The sequence below is a fragment of the Molothrus ater genome, chromosome 13 (genome assembly GCF_012460135.2).
Source record: "Molothrus ater isolate BHLD 08-10-18 breed brown headed cowbird chromosome 13, BPBGC_Mater_1.1, whole genome shotgun sequence".
NCBI lineage: Eukaryota > Metazoa > Chordata > Aves > Passeriformes > Icteridae > Molothrus > Molothrus ater.
The window spans coordinates 4,779,247-4,795,818 of record NC_050490.2 but is presented as its reverse complement, the minus strand read 5'-3'; the positions used below and the strand labels follow the sequence as shown (position 1 = coordinate 4,795,818).

At 42.7% G+C, this 16,572-nt stretch overlaps 2 protein-coding genes across 3 annotated transcripts; both read left to right on the top strand.

Moving 5' to 3' along the window:
* Positions 1-695: 695 nt before the first annotated feature.
* Positions 696-5,703, top strand: HYKK (hydroxylysine kinase). The gene is made up of 6 exons (XM_036389292.2): positions 696-883; positions 992-1,071; positions 1,357-1,694; positions 2,402-2,544; positions 4,373-4,556; positions 5,166-5,703. The coding sequence occupies exons 3-6, from the start codon at positions 1,364-1,366 to the stop codon at positions 5,627-5,629; spliced, it is 1,122 nt and encodes a 373-aa protein (XP_036245185.1). The 5' UTR covers positions 696-883; positions 992-1,071; positions 1,357-1,363; the 3' UTR covers positions 5,630-5,703.
* Positions 5,704-6,251: 548 nt separating this feature from the next.
* Positions 6,252-14,837, top strand: PSMA4 (proteasome 20S subunit alpha 4). 2 transcript variants are annotated; one of them, XM_036389394.1, is made up of 9 exons: positions 6,252-6,371; positions 6,579-6,656; positions 6,865-6,907; positions 7,693-7,855; positions 9,214-9,291; positions 9,521-9,609; positions 10,440-10,570; positions 10,786-10,909; positions 11,363-14,837. In XM_036389394.1, exons 2-9 carry the CDS (start codon positions 6,654-6,656, stop codon positions 11,515-11,517), a joined length of 786 nt encoding a protein of 261 aa, XP_036245287.1. In that variant the 5' UTR covers positions 6,252-6,371; positions 6,579-6,653; the 3' UTR covers positions 11,518-14,837. The 2 variants fall into 2 exon arrangements, with proteins under 2 accessions (XP_036245287.1, XP_036245286.1); XM_036389393.2 differs by lacking the exons at positions 6,252-6,371; positions 6,579-6,656; positions 6,865-6,907 and having other exon boundaries at positions 7,475-7,855.
* Positions 14,838-16,572: the final 1,735 nt, after the last annotated feature.

The following is a 16,572-nucleotide window of genomic DNA, read 5'->3' as shown; positions in this document are numbered from 1 at the left end:
CAATTTTGTGTCCCTAATGTTACAAACAATACTGAAATTTTGTGATAGAGGATTTTTAACTGATTTACTTAAGATGCTTTCGGTGTTGTTGTTTGGGTTTTGGGGAGAGGGGGTTTGTTGGGTGTCTTCAGCATGTCTTTCCTAAATTCCCTTTTCTTCAGGTTCCTAATTCTGTCATAGCAGGACATCAACTACAGCAGATTACCTTTTTTTCATTAGGAGTTTCAGAAGATATTTCTATATTAATCTTAAGGTTTGTCATTATTTTCATTAAGGGTCAAATTTTCTAGGACTAGACCTATTGTTCCAGTAAAAGCTTTCTCTGGGACAGCCTAAAGAACATCCTGAGCAAGATGCCTCAGGTTTGTTATATATATTTATACGTGGTCTTCAGTCTAAGCATTTGGCAGAGATTTAGATGTGGTGTGATGATAAAAGGGTTTAAAGAAAAGAATAAAACGGACGTCTTCCCTCCTGCCCGCTGCGGGCGCAGGGTTTTTTAAGTGTTTCGCCTTTGTGACAGGAAGTCGTAGCTTTCCTCCCCTCTCGTGCCGCGGGCAAACAAAGCCCACGGCCTGGGGCAGCGCTCCGGCGCCGCTGCTCGCGGCCGGGAGGCGCCGCCGGCCCCGGGCGCAGCGCGGGAGCCCCGGGCGCGCTCGGAGCGGGCGCAGCCCCGCGTTCCGCGGAGCCCGGGGCGCTCCGGAGCCAGCGGGGCAGGCAGGGGCCGGGCCCCCAGCTGCTGACGGCGGCTTCTGCAGCTCCTCGGCCTCCCCGGGCTGGGCAAAGGTTGGCGCGGCTCCCAACGAGTCCAAGGGTTGCGCTCGTCTGGGGAGGCTCGAGATTCCTGCAGCTGGGCAGGCGAGAGACGAGCGAGCGTCTGCAGGTTTGTGCTGCCTTTCTTACCACTGGAATTTGGAAGGCCGTGACCAAGCAGAAAGATTTAATCTGCTTTAACGTTATGATTTACTAAATTAATTCTTGCCTTTTGCAGGCACAAATTGAAGACCCTCTGATCAGAGATTCAGCAACTCTGCTCCTGAGGGAGACATTCCTACCTATCAACAATACCAGGTTAGGCTGCTGCTAGAAATGAGAATAAAAGCTTTCCTTTATGTCTGCTCTTCAGAACAGATTGAGTGCATCTCTCTAGCAGTCTTTCTGTGGAGGGGTTGCAGCCTAAGTATTTGATAAGCTATGATGTCAGAAACCTGAGCTGGCACAGGGGGTTGGTTTTCTTTGCTTGTTTAATAAATGAAGGAAAGTCTTCTCCAGTAGCTGAATGCATTTTGTTGCAGTAATTACTGCTTCTGGTGTCAGAATACAGATCAGATCATCCAGCTTTTCTTTTTCTCCTAGAGACACAATGTCTTCTGGAAATGACTGTCAACCCCAGACCTTGACCAAACCCACTTTTGATGAGAGAGAGGCAGCTGAATTGGTTGACAGGGTGTTTGGATTGAAGGTATCTTGGATCAGGTCACTCCCCAGCTATGATGATCAGAACTTCCATGTGCGTGTCTCAGCTGAAGGTGCTGATGAGTATGTCCTCAAAATCACCAATTCAGAAGACAGCCAGGAGCCTGACCTCATTGAAGTGCAGACCCAGGCCATGATGTTTCTCAGTGCTGAAGGCTTCCCTTCAGCTACTCCTTATCTGACAAAAGATGGTAACATAATGTCTCTGGAATCGGGAGGTGAGCCACTGTGGGCACCTGTCCTGCCCCGCTCTCACCCTTAGCTCGCCATGTGGCAGACTGTATGTATGCTAGAGGGAACTCTGGGCTTGTGTTTGAATACTAGGGATATGCATCAGGTGACCTGTATTCCAGCCATAATAGTCCAAAGTTAAAATACCAGAAGCAAAGTAACTCAGAGAGAGTAATAATTAACTGGGAAAACACTTCAGCTTAAGGAATTGGAGAAAACGTTTATCTGACGTGTCCGCACACAGGAAAAGTTAAAAATGCCTCATTGACTACATGCTGCTTGAAATTATTTGCCTTCAGAGAGGTGTAAAATACAGTTCTAGCCCATCTCTGAAGCCAGAATAAGTTGCTTTAATAGTGCTTGGAAGAAAAATTGTGTTGGCATTTAGCTTTTACTGTCACTGTAACTTCTGAACAACATTTGGGATTCCTGAGGCCTGTTCTGCTGCAAAACTTTATGTGGGTGTGTGCGGGCACTGGAGCAACCCTGCTTGGTGCTGAGTTTTTCTCAGCATAGATTTTTTTAAAGTGTGTTAAGGTTTGTACATTATTACACAACATTCTGGTAAATCAAATCTTTGCATTTTTATAAGCTACATCTGACAACTTCTACACTGGGATAGACCTTTTTTGCCTCTTGCATTAACTGTTACTCAGGACACAGCAGAGTGACTGACTGCATCTCTCCTTGTCAGGTACTGGACTTGGGAGCAAGAAGTTCATGGTCAGACTGCTGACTTACCTGCCAGGTACACCAGTAGCAAAAATCACTACCAATGCTCAGATTCTGTATGAGATTGGGAGGCTTGCTGCCAGCGTGGATAAAGTGCTCTCAGAGGTGAGTTCTCATGCTCTAGCCTCACACTTCTCTCTCAATCCATGTCTCTGCAGCATTTGCTCACGTGCTTGCTGCCAGCTTTCAGACCTGCAAAATGCAAGTTGGTGACTGCAGATGTCAGTGACTCATGGCTCAGGTGCCAGCCTCCAAGCTGGCTAAAGCCTTTCCCCCAGTACATGGCAAGTGACGTGGTACTGGTGATCCTTCTGCAATGCATTTTTGTACCACGAATAGGGAGATAAAGAGTTCTTTTTATATATGCAAAGCTCACCTGTTAATGTTTCAAACCTGGCAAATAAAGGAGAATGAACCCTAGGGTGTTCAAATTAGAAGAACAGAACACCAAGCTTGTTTTAAAGGATTTTTGTGTAGTGCTCAACTGGCTGATTATTATTTTGAATTCCTTTTGACTTGCTAACTTCTCTTCATTAGCACTATGACCATTTCACATTAGTACTCTCCCTACAGTGCCAGCAGAGATCTGTGACACTTCTCATTTGCACCACTTCCACTCAGTCTTGATGCAAACGAAGTTCTTTACTCTGTAGTTACACAGGATAATAAAGCTGATTAATCAGCCAGTACTGAGTTTGATGCATGAAAGACCTCATATTACTTATTAACCTTTCATTAACCTTTCCTTCTCATGTTCAGGCTACCAGCTTCAGACAGTTATGAAATGTGAATTGCCAGTTCTACTAAGCACATTCTTAAATTACAAGAGCATTTTCAATTGTGAAAGATAACTTACTGTTGCCTTCTGACACACTGGTCACACTCTTAAAATGTGATTAAAACAAGTTAGTCTCAAAATATGCTGTGACTGATCCTGCTAAGGAGGAAGTAGTTAATGAGAAGAAACTCTGATAGAAAAGGCTCTTTATTCCCTTAACACATGGATTATCATCCACCAAGGTGGTTTAGGCTTGGTCTTGTTCTGTACTTGTTCATGCACCATCAACTTTTGACTGTCATTTAGTGACCTTTAAGAGCCTTAATTTCAAACATAGTTATTGTAGTCTTTTTCTTAAAAGGAAGCCAGCTCTTGTGGGAAGTTGTGTTTTTTTTTAATTTGCCCTTATGCAGTGATGCAGTCTGGCCCAGAGGTCACCTTAATAAGCATTTGAGGAGCCCAAGATAAGCATGGGGTGTGTAGTGGGAGAGATGCTTTTCCTCTTTGAATGTCACTTTCCAAACCATCCCTTCCATTTGCTAGGGAGAGAGGGGTTAAGGACCTTGTATGTTTAAAGTAGTGAGGCCTGGATGTACAAAAGCAAATTTTCATAAGCATAAAGCCATGGTCAGTGTCTCCATAAACTGCTGTGCTCCGGATTTTCCACACACCAGCTGTTCCTAAGGCTTGTCCCCCAAAGGTCCCACGTTTAAAAGCACAGAGTGTGCCTGCTCCCAGCATGCTGGCAGGTTTTGTGTCTCTGGTGCTCCCACAGCTTTCTGCAGCACCAGCTGTGTAGGCTGAGCTCTGCCAGAGCGGGACTCTGGCCTTGGCAGGGGCTCAAAGTTGCTACTCTTACATCACCCTATGGACAGTTAACAGCGTTTTTACATTATTGAAATGACAAATGACTTTAGGTAACCTTTGTACCTAAAATATGGGGGGAAACCATCCAGGCTGTATGTAGATATTAAGATGCTTGCTTTAATCATTCTTCAGGTTATTCTTGATATAAAACAACAGTCCAACTCATGGTACTTTTCAGTGAGTCTTTTTAGAAACCTGTTAAAATTAATAGGGGCTTTGAATCAAGCCCTTTAATCATATAGTCTGCAATTTTTCTTATGCCTATATTATTGTGTGCTTTTTCCAAAGAAATTCCAGCATCCATCAGTAAAAAGTCTGCATCGAGGTCAGTTCATTTGGAATCTGGCAAATGTTCCTCTTCTAGATCAGTACATTTATGCCTTGGGCCAGAACAAATACCGTGCAGTGGTGGAGCAAGTTATTGAGCAGTTCAAAGGCAAAGTAATACCCAAGCTAAGCAGTTTCCGAGCCTGTGAGTATTTTATTCTCATTGTAATTATGTTGAACTGAGACACAGACATTTCATACAGGAGTATGGCTCTGTAGAGAAGGAAAACAAAAACAGCAAAAAAAGTAAATCTCTTTTCCCTAGCCTAGACATGGACACAGCAGTAAGCCAAGAGGAATGTTCTGTCCAGTCAGGGTCAGTTCTTTATTTTTCTGATGAGTTTCCTCCCAGTTAAGTTTATGATTTTCATGCTGTTATATCAGCTGACTAAATATATATGGAGTACAGTGCTACCTTTCATAAAGGCCCAAATAAGTACTTAATCCAAAATTTGGAATTCAAATGCCATTGATATTGATGATGATGTTCTATAGTTTGTGAACACGCAGTGCATTGCAGATCACAGCAGCCTGGAGCACCATCCCCTAACGCTCCCTCTTGTCCTCTGCTGTCGGTCATCTGGCAGCACAGCAGAGCTTCATGGGAAGCAGTAAAGGTGTGACAGGCAGCACTTGATGCTGCAGGGGACTAGTGTGGTTTTGTAGCCGAGTGTTAGTTTGACATGCATCTTCCCAAAGCTGTTTCAGCTGTTTAATAATTATGAAATACTGTTTCTATTTCTTCTGTGTTTAGGTATCAATCATGGAGACCTTAATGACCACAACATTCTAGTAGACTCCTGTTCTGCTTCCCTGGAGAATCCCCAGTACAGAGTGTCTGGCATCCTGGACTTCAGCGACATGAGTTATGGATATTACGTGTTTGAGGTTGCGATAGCCATCATGTACATGATGATTGAGAGCCCAGACCCTCTGAGTGTTGGGGGACATGTTCTCGCAGGGTTTGAGAGCATCCTGCCGCTCACTGCTGAGGAGAGAGGTGCCCTCTTTCTCCTGGTGAGTGGGAGGTTTGCACAGTCCCTCGTCATCGCTGCCCACACAGCTCTTCTGTACCCAGAGAACAAGGAGTACCTCACAATCACGGCAAAAACTGGCTGGAAACACTTAATGACAATGTTCGAGGTGGGCCAGGAAGCTGTGGAGAAGAAGTGGTTTGAGACTGCCCAGGTGTACACGCACCACGCACCTGCCCCGTAGGTCCGCGGCTGCTGCGGTACCGGGGCTGACACCGCACTGAATAAAGCAATAAAGGCGGCGCTGTCTGAGCTGGATGGGGCGCGTCCGGGGGCAGGGCGGGACCCCGGGAGAGAAAACCATTACCGCCCCCACGGCGGGTACAGGGGCCTGGCCATTACCGCCCTCACAGCGGGGGGAGGGTATACGTGACCATTTTGCACCCTCATGGCAGGAGCCGGGCTCTTTCCCGCCATCACGGCAGGGGTGCAGTGTGACCGTTACCGGCCCTCACGCCGGGGGTGTGCTGTGACCGTTACCGGCCCTCACGGCAGGGTTGTGCTGTGCCCATTACCGGCCCTCACGCCGGGGTGCGGTGTGACCGTTACCGGCCCTCACGCCGGGGGTGTGCTGTGACCGTTACCGGCCCTCACGGCAGGGTTGTGCTGTGCCCATTACCGGCCCTCACGCCGGGGTGCGGTGTGACCGTTACCGGCCCTCGCACGGCGGGCGGGGCCGTTTCCCGCCCCTTTCGGCGGAGCCCGGCCACCCGCACGTGACACTGCGGGCCGCACGCGCCAGCACCGCCCCCGGCGGCAGGAAAGGGTGCAGGCCCCGCCCCAGGCTGGCACGCGGCACCGCGCAGGCGCGGCGGCCATTTCCGGCGCGGCGGTGAAGGTTCGGGCGCGGCCGCAGCGCCCGGTTCTTGCCCGCCGGCTGGGCCTCGCCGCCCCCCGCCCGGCCCAGCGGTTGCCTCCGGCCCGCCGTGAGTGAGGATGGGCGGCGGGTGGGCGGTGGGGCGCGGGACGCATATCTGTGCGGCGCGGGAGGCGGTGCGGCCTTCGCGTTCTGCGTTCACCCTCGCGCTGAGGATGACTGTGCAGTGCGGGCGCGGGTGGCAGCGCCCCCTCGGGGCCGTGCTGGGTGCGCTCGGTGCCAGTTCCCGGTTCACGTGCCCTGTGCTCTCTTGCAGGCCCGGTGCCGGTTCCCGTGCCCCGTGCTCTCCTGCCGGCGCGCTGCCCTCTGCCCCTGGCGCGTCCCCAGCACCATGGTGAGTGAGCCGCCTTCCCCGAGCTTTGCTGAGCCGCGGGTGCTGCCGAGTCACGGCCCGGGCGGGGGCGGCGGTCACACTGCAGGGGCCGGGCTGTGGGCGCCAGTGACCAGCCCGAGGTCACCGAATGGCTGGGTCTGTTATATAGGGGCTTTATGGCGTTGGTGACAAGAGACTGGTGATACTTACTGAGCTATTCCTTTTACAGTCTCGAAGATATGACTCCAGAACTACCATATTTTCTCCGGAAGGTATTTTTTTAACCCGACACTTTCAAGTCAACTCTGACTGTTCTGTCTTCTCAAAACTATCAAAACACTTGCACAAAGGGGGTTGTTAGTAGCATGTTTCTCTCTGAATATGAATTACAGATATCATATTTGCCTACACCCAGTTCTGTATGGACAGCAAGGGTCCAAAGTGGACACTTTCAAATTCATTCTGATTGAAGCAATAATGAGACTGAGTCCCATTAGTGAATAGTATCATGTGCCATGTTTTTGAAATAACCATTTATCTCTTATTTGAGCATGGTTAGATTTTGTCACTGTCCCCTGAGAATGGATAATGTCCTGCGGGTGCAGTCACGCCTTTCCTTGTTATTCTTGCACATGCTGAAACAAGTATGTACAAGCCACGTTTTCTTACTTCTTAGTTGGGAAGAACCCAAGAAATCCAGTATAAAATATTTTCTTTGTTTATTTAAAATTTGTCTTGGGTTATTCTACTGCAGCACAGAGTTCTTTAATTTTTTTGGTTTTTTTAATAGAAGGGGTTTTTTTTTTACAGAAAGGTGGGTTGTTTTTTTTTTTTTATAGAAAAGTTTTTTTTCTCCAGTGGCCATGTCCAGTATTACCTTATTTTCCTTCTTTGATTCCTTCCTCCTTTTCAGCCAATTAATTTACAATTGACTGGTAAGAGACTGAAGAAGTAGATGGGACAATGAGCACTTGTCAAATTCTTGTAACTTTCAGTCACCTTGGTTGGTCTTGTTCAGTGTCATTTTTTGATGACAGGAGTTGCAATCCTTCCTCAGGTCGCCTGTACCAGGTTGAGTATGCCATGGAGGCCATTGGCCACGCAGGCACTTGCCTGGGAATTCTAGCAAACGATGGAGTCCTGCTGGCAGCAGAGCGGCGCAACATTCACAAGCTTCTCGATGAAGTGTTTTTCTCAGAGAAAATATACAAACTTAATGAGTAAGTTGAAATGGTGATTATATGTCCTGTGATGTTATTAACAGCAAAGTGCTGATTAGCACATAACCTGGTCTTATTTTATTTGAAGTGTTAATAATCTTTTTGTTTGGTGTTTTAGACAAGTATGACTATTCTGTCGTTGTTCACTTTAGTAGTTCCCCTTCTAAAGTAGAAGTATTGCTGGGTTTTTTTGTATCTCCATGAGAATTTTCTAGGTGAAATAGCCTGTTTGTTGGTACTACACCATACAAGATAATGGTACTGTAGCAGTTAAGAAAACTGGGAAGTCTCAGCTTTACAAAATACCATTGGAGGGCAGAATAAGGAGTGCATACAAAAATTACCCTGCTATTTCAGCTCCTTTTCCACATCTGTTTTTCTTTGGTGGCTCAAAAAGTCTGAGGTAACTGGGTAAAATGTGCCTTAGGCTTCTTTGCCACAGTTATAGCAAAGATGAAATGTCTGTCTATTACCATTTTCATTCTAGCTCCTGGAAGTTAAATTTGTGATGTCAGAGCAAAGAGTTGTATGGATTATGCTTTTTTGTTACAAGGGAGGTAGAGCTTCATCCTTGACAAAAGCTGCAAAGGAATACATAGTTTTCTATCCTGTCTGCCTCCCATTCCATGTTGATCTTGAAAGCACCTGGAATGGCAGGAAGTACTGGATTTTCAAGGAGGCAGTGTAACAGCACAGTGGAGTAGTCACCTAGAACGGCCCTTCCATCTTTTGGAAAATTCCTAATTTCAAAATCTTTTTTTTTTGTAGCAAAAGGTTTGTAGCATATCAGATTGAGCTAAAGAGACACTAAATTAAGATCCAACAAAACAATCAAGGATTGAAGTGCTTATTTTTGTTAGGGCCCTACCAAGACCTTGAAGTTTCACAGATGCCACGTGTCAGCCAGCGGCTCCCACTGCAGGCCTGTCACGTCTGTGTGCCTCCTTCAGTGTTGAGGTGTGCTGTGGCAGGTGGCCTCCTGAGAGGCACCTGTACACATGTGCCTAATGGCTCTTGTAAATCCCCTCAGAACTTGATCATCCTTGGCATAACCCTCTTCTCAGAACTGTATGTATAACTGACATACTGACTTGCTGACTTTGGCTGTCCACCTCTGCTCTTAGCAAATGGTTACTGATATTTTTGGTGCACCCTGAAGGTAGGAGCTGATGAACCCATTTTGTATGGCAGCTGTGTAGCTTTGATGAGAAAAGCCCAACAGCAGCTGCTCTGCTTGAACCTCTGTATGAAGATGTGAGTTGGTTGGTTGGTTGGTTGGGTTGGTTGGTTGGTTGGTTGGTTGGTTGGTTGGTTGGAGATTGACAGGAATTCAGTTAATTTGTATGCTTTTCTTGCAGGGATATGGCCTGCAGCGTTGCAGGAATAACTTCAGATGCCAATGTTCTAACAAATGAGCTGAGGCTGATTGCACAGAGGTAGGTCTGCTGACAGCTAACATGGTTTTACTCACCTGTGCTGCCACATTCAGCTCTCTATGCATTAGATCAGAATGAACATGCATTTAGTAGATCAGAAATAGGCTGAAATAGAACAGCTAGATCACAGATACTCTTAACTTGGGAACTTGTTTCCTCTTAAATGTTGTGCAGGATATGATCAGCAAAACAAGTTTTGAAAACTGTTTTTTTTCCTCTTTGATATTAGGTATTTGTTACAGTATCAAGAGCCCATTCCTTGTGAACAACTAGTAACAGCTCTGTGTGATATCAAGCAGGCTTATACACAGTTTGGAGGTAATGAAGTGTGATGAATCATTGTGTTACTAAATGTCTCAAGAACAATTCTCTTACATAATGTGAAGGATCTAAGTCTGTGGACAGTTCTACTGAATTCTCTGAAAAACTTTTACTCAGGAAAAAAATAGCCTAATTTAAGAGGGAATGGGTAGTCATGGTTACTGTTTTTTGCTTCTGAGGCTTCTACTTTTTATGGCTTGGGAAATTGATGGCTGAGATGCTGGCTCATTGCATAGAATGCCTTGGGTGCTCTTGCATTTAATGAATGCCATCAAAAGACCAGCTGAGAATTGTTTAGGCAACCTTTCAACATTTTGGGCCCATCCAGCATAATGACACAATGAATGAAAAACAAGGCTGTGTGTAGGGGTATCAGTGGCTCAAGCAACATGTTAGAAAATGATATTGTAAGTAGTGTTCCTTAGTATGTGAACTGATGATTCTGTTGTTTTATTGTTTTACATATATGTAGTGAGAATTACCTTTTAAACTACCTGGCTTTTGACATTGCTTAGTTAAATGCTTTAACAGCTAAGCTACATACTTGAAATACTACATTTTGATTTAAAGTCCTGAGATAGTAAATTACAATTTGTGGAGACACAAATGAACTGCTTTAAAGGTTAAATGGAATAAACCTCTGCTGCCTTCCCCCCCATGACTTAGAAGGAAATGCTGGCGTGCTTATCTCAAGCAACAGAAGTGCAGAACTGTGTTAAATCCTAGTTCACAGGAATAGATTGAAAAATGAAATCAAAGAAAATAATTGTAACTCGTGACCAATCTTGTTACTAAATTTAGGTTGCTAATAGCCTTCTTTTCAACAGGAAAACGTCCTTTTGGTGTTTCATTGCTCTATATTGGCTGGGATAAGCATTACGGATTTCAGCTGTACCAAAGTGATCCTAGTGGAAATTATGGAGGGTGGAAAGCCACATGCATTGGGAATAATAGTGCTGTAAGTTCTGGTTTTTTCTTCTCAAAAAGACAAGTGAAAAGGTGTAAATTGTAGTGTATTAATTAAGCTGAGTTGTTGATTATTAATGCAGGAGAGATTCACAGGTAATGGTAGGAATGCTGCTGTTAACTCATGTGTTAGTATTATCTGGCAAAACCCCACACCCTGGCTGTGTGGTTGACTGCCCAAAGTTTTAATTTCTGTGAAATTTACAGGCAGCTGTGTCAATGCTGAAGCAAGACTACAAAGAAGGGGAAATGACCTTAAAGACTGCCCTGGCATTGGCCATTAAGGTTCTAAACAAGACCATGGATGTCAGCAAGCTCTCTGCTGAGAAAGGTGAGCGTTCTCGACACAGGATGGCACCTTCTGCTTAAACAAAGGGAGTGCTGAGTGCACATATTCCAGGTGTGGCTCACTGGAGTGTTAGTTGTCACAAGAAAGTGTTTTCAGAAGATGCAGCAGTTCTCAGCCTTAGCCTGAGAGGCATTCAGCTAGCTTAGTGCAGGCTGCTGGGCCGTGTTGGCCAGCTCCAGAGGCTAGGCTGCAGCTTGGGGATTGGAATGCCTGCGTGTCTGGGAGCAGAGCCCTGAGAGGAGCTGCCCTGCTGCTGTGCTGTGCTGTGCTGTGCTGTGCTGTGCTGCAGCAGGGAGCTGGGGGTGATGCCTGCAGCCAGGCTGCCTGGCACACGGAGCTTTGGAGCCTTCTGCCTCACTGTCACTTGTAATCTCAAACCTTGCCCTGCTGATGATTGCTCTGCCTAAACGCTGCTGTCTGTTCCATGTGTTTCAGTTGAAATTGCAACACTGACAAGAGAGAACGGAAAGACAGTAATAAGGGTTCTGAAGCAAAAGGAGGTGGAACAATTGATAAAACAACATGAGGAGGAGGAAGCAAAAGCTGAACGTGAAAAGAAGGAGAAAGAACAAAAAGAGAAGGATAAATAGAATATGAAATCAAGTGTTCTCTAGATAATAAAGGACCTGCTTCAGCAAAAGATAATCTGGATTTTTGTGCTGTAGAAGCCTTGCAGCTATGCCATGGAGGACCCAGAAGTACTTTTGATGAACCAGGTCCTTAGTCATCATTTAGATAATTAGTTTACTGCTCCTTACATTGACCAATAATTGCTTTAATTCTTGAACACTCTTTCTTTCATCTTCTATTTTTTATTATGGAATAAAATTTAAGAAGAATAGTGATGGGTGTCTTTATTTCCTCAGTAATGCCTGGATATGCACAGTCTTGAGGAATTTAATTGCTTTAAACCATTAAAACAAGGTATATGCTAGTTGGTAAAGAACAAATATGGTGTTAGAATTGTTAGAATTTTGTGTGTATGTGTGGGTTTTCCTTTAAAGGTAGTGAAAAGAGCTCCTAAGTTTGAAAAGTCATTTCACAAATACAGAATTAAAGTGTGCTGGCATGCCAAGTTTTAGTTTTGGCCTATTTTGTTCTATAGCAGGCTCTGTCAAACTGATGGTCTTGCAAGCAGTAGTGTTTTAAAAATGCCCTGTAGGAAATGTGTTCAGTTTATCATAGCCTTCACAAGTGCATGTGTTTTCTAAGGAATTAATCATACAACACTAGTTATATTCACACAAACTAGAAAGACATTTTGCAAAGGCCATGTGAAAATGCTTTATCTTGTCAAAGTACAAATAGGTAAGTAAAATAGTGCATGATTTTTAGGCCATGTTGACTACTTCACATTTTATCCTGAAAGGAAATGAAGATGTTTTATGTTTAGTTGAGTGTTACTGATACTTCCCCAGTGAATTTGATTCCTTTCTCTGACACACCAGTCAAAAAAACTACCCAGTTAACCACCAATTAATTGTGCATTAATTAGGAATCAGTCCTTTTTGTCCAGCTTGCCCCTCTACTGAAGGCAAAAAAGTATGATTGTCAGATGAGCAAAAATCTCTTTTACTTCTGAAAACAAAAGTGATCAGGAGTGAACAAAAGAAATAAAAGTTACTGAAAATTGCTGTGCACCCAATTCAGATATCAAAAAAGCGAAAAGCCTGAGTGCTTAAAAGTGAGGCCTTGCTGAATTTCAAACCATAACAGCAGTGATCCAGCCCATTTGTGCCCACCCTGGATTGTATTGATCTTGTAAGGTTGGTTTGGTTTTCTTACCCCAAAGGATAACTGATGTATACAGGATTTAATATGACCATTTAAAGAAACAGGGTGAATCCATCCAGTGTTTTGTTGGTTTAATCCATCTCAGACATTCTTGACTAAAATGTACTTTGTCAACATGGCCAGAAATGACCCTTCCTCCTGACTAAACCCATTTTTGAATTCACTGCTGGAAGAGTCACTGTGGAGAACAGAGGGAAGGAATCTGACTCAAGATGTCTGTGCTGCAGCTTGTGTAGTTGTCCTGCACTCCCTCTGGCAGCCTCTGTTCAGAGAGGGGGGAGGCTGTGGGCTCTCTGCAGGACCTGCTTGGTCATTCTCTAAGCCTTGATGCAGCCCAATTGCTTTAGTCTTTAGCACTGAACTTGGACAGCACTTTGTTAATACGCAAATCTGACAGCTGATGAAAGTTCTACTGACTTATTTACACCTTGTGCAACAGTAGGTCTTCCAAATAACAATACAGGAATGCTATTTCACGTAACAAGTCCTGAGTAGTTGCAGACAACATGCAATGGGTAATATTTAATCTCCATTATAAAGGATTGTATAAATACCTCAAGCTCTATTTTATGTAAAAATTCAGTGCTCAATCTTTCTATTTTTTGATACCATGAATGCAATATATCAGCATCTTTTGCAGATTTCTGGATTGCTGATGATGGTTATACAAGTACTTGGAAAATGCTCTAAAAGCAGCAATGCCAAAATGGGAGTTTTTTCTCACTTCTCAAAGATTACTTGCAACAATATGTGATAGATTCCAGCAATGCTTTCTGTCTTCTGGGAAAGTGTTAGTGCATCTGAGATTGTGTTCATCAGTGTATATAGTTCATAAAAGGCAGTTTGTTTAGTGTAATAGTGTAAGTATTATCAGGTATCTTAGAATATAGACTTAGTAAAATATTTTTCTTAGAAGCATTCTTTTCTAAAAAAATGGGGATAACTCAAATATGCATATTTTGGTTGAAAGAATTGCCAATATCATTTTCTTGCCAAACATGGCATCATTTGCTGGTAAAGGAGAACTTTTTAGATACTGTAATAATAAAAAGTTGGAATGACTTTAATAAATGTATTGAAGCATTGTAATAAGTTTTAAAAGATCTATTTATTTAAAGGTTTTGTTTGCACAAAGTGGAAGAAATATTGTCTAATACTTCTTGAGTATAATCTTTGAACAGTAATCACCAGTTTAATTTAAAAAACCATCATCTCTCCTGAGTGCCATTAATAGCTGATTGTGAGCTGAGCCTCAGTACTGCCTTGGAATAGGCAAGTAACTCTAGCTGGCAGTCATGTCCAAGATGTACAGCCAAGTTCTCCTAACCAAAATTTAATTTGGGATTAGTTTCTGCATTTGAGCCTAGGGCAGTAAGCAGATGCTGGAGATCTTTCTTTATTAGAATCTTCCTGAGCCATCTGGACACTAATGCAAGTTTCTTTCCTGTTCTTCCTAGAAATAAGAGCAGTGTTTGACTGCATTGGCCTGTTGTATTGATTCTGGCTTTGTGTGTTAAAAAAAAAAAAAATTAAAAAAAAATCACCACCAACTGTGCCTTTTCTGGGAGTGGTTTGGGGATAAGTCGTAAGAACAGAAAAATGATTCTGGCGATACATTTGAGGTATCTTTGCTAATCAAAATGATCTTCCTGTTCTTTGTATGTTTTTTTTTTGGTGTACGTAGTGTTTACATAGAGTTTACAGTGTAATACATAAGTATTTAAAATATTTAGCTATTGCTGTGGATTTAATGTTATTTTAAAACAAGATATTCATGTGGTGCTGTGGAAGGTGACAGATTTTTCCAGTTAGGTAAAAGTATTTACTTAATATTGTTTGCATAATAGGATGTTTGTAAACTTAAAAAACTGGTTAGCTTATATCTCACTTGAGTGCATGATAGAACTTGTTAGGGCAAATATGCAAATATTCACAAATAGATTGTCCTAAGAAATTGTAATGTGGTTTGTTATTCTAAGTAGTTTAAGAGATAATGAAACTACTGCTTCTCCAATAATTACCTGTGGTGTCCCTTGCATCTGTCAGTGTTTAAAAATAGTTAGCTTGTTTTCTAGGTGACTGTATTCTGTTCAAATAAAGTCAAATTAACTTCCAAGACTGCTTCTTATATGACCTCCTTTAGGTATGCTTCTCTCTTCATCCAAATATTTTACTTGTCAGTTACAAAAGCACCTGAATTAAGAGACAACAAAAAACTCCTGATGTTAAATTTGACAGCTGCTTCTGGTTTCGTATGTATTTCCAAGGTAATTATTTATTCTTTCTCTTCATAATCTTAAATAAGGAAAATTTAAATAAAATGTATGAAAATCTAATAAAATGTGTTGTGAAAATGAATATAATTATTGAAAGGTGTTCAGTGGTTTCAGAGGCCTCAGGACTGAGATACATGGATAACACTGCTCAGTATACAAGACATGTAAGTCCAAGAAGCTGGTGCACTCAAATACTTCATACATGAGAGAAATTGTTTCGTTTTAGACTGGTGGAGATCCTAAGACTTATTTAAATGTCTTTCATTTTCTTTAAAGAGTGTTTCCTGCTATGTTCTTCTGTAGTAAAAATGATCCTAATTTTCAAGTTTTAATTGCAGTTATCTCTACTACAATATGAAAAGCCACTGAAGTTTACCCAATCTGGATCTAAGAGTACCATTCACTGGCTTTAATCTGGAGAAAATTCAGCTTCACAAAGTTTTTAGAACATTTCTCATTTTACAAATAGAATTGAGCAGCTGGCTATTTTTATCCGGGTTTAATTTGGCATTTGGCTTTCCAGTTAAACTACTCTTCAGTGCACAGTAAAAGCTGCCATCAGCCAATTTATTGCAGATTCTCAGTGTACTTTAGCAGGGACCTTCAGATGTCACCTCCTGCTGACAAGGGTCCTTTGGAAGACAGCATTACTCATGTAATTCTTTAGGCTTTCACTTATTAGTAAATAGTAAACTTAATATGCTGCTGATACTATTGACATTCTGCTCCAAGTTCAAAGCAGCAGGAAAAAACATCTACTTATTTATAACTAGTGTTTTCTAAACCAGTAATAATACAACATAATTAACATGTGCCAGATGATGCTATATAAAATATTTAGCAAAATGTTAGGCATGTAACCCAGACAGTTTAATCCTTTTATATCCCACAGCATCTGTTTTGCCTAGTTAGGACCCAGCTGCACACAAATCCACAGTTATGTAATAAAACCAGTTTCCTATGTCCTGCACGTTCTAGTGGCAGCCATGTTCAACATTGGTAACAACACACTATGGCTCTAAAATGCAGCAGCTGCACTGCTCAGAAATACAGATTTCACCTGATAATCTCATGTTAGGAACACCAGGTGCAGTGTGGTAGTGAACCAGCTTCCATCAAAACTACAGAGTTGCAATTTCAGTACAAATATTGCCCAGTAATTCTTGAAGCACTCAGAAAATAGCAGAACTAGAGTGTCACCAAAAAAAAAAAAAAAAACAGTGAGTGTTTTTGCCCTGTTTTGGGCTAAAATATATTTTTCATTTACTATAAAATCTTGAGTTGACAACTGCATATACATTAAGCATTTCAAAATAAGAGCATGCTGCATCCTTTACACAAATATTTTGACTGTAGAAGATATGCCATATACAAATGGATTCTTAATATATAAAATGACCATATTTACTGCAGAGCATTCAAATCAATACAGCCTGTCACTAGAAGTGTGCTGGAAGAAACTCCTGTGTAAGCAGCCTTTTGTGTGTGCTTGTACAGCCTGCACAGACGTGCACAACCCAAATATGGCTGCAGGAAAAGATAGTACAGAAAAACATGGGTCTAAAAATTAAGAAA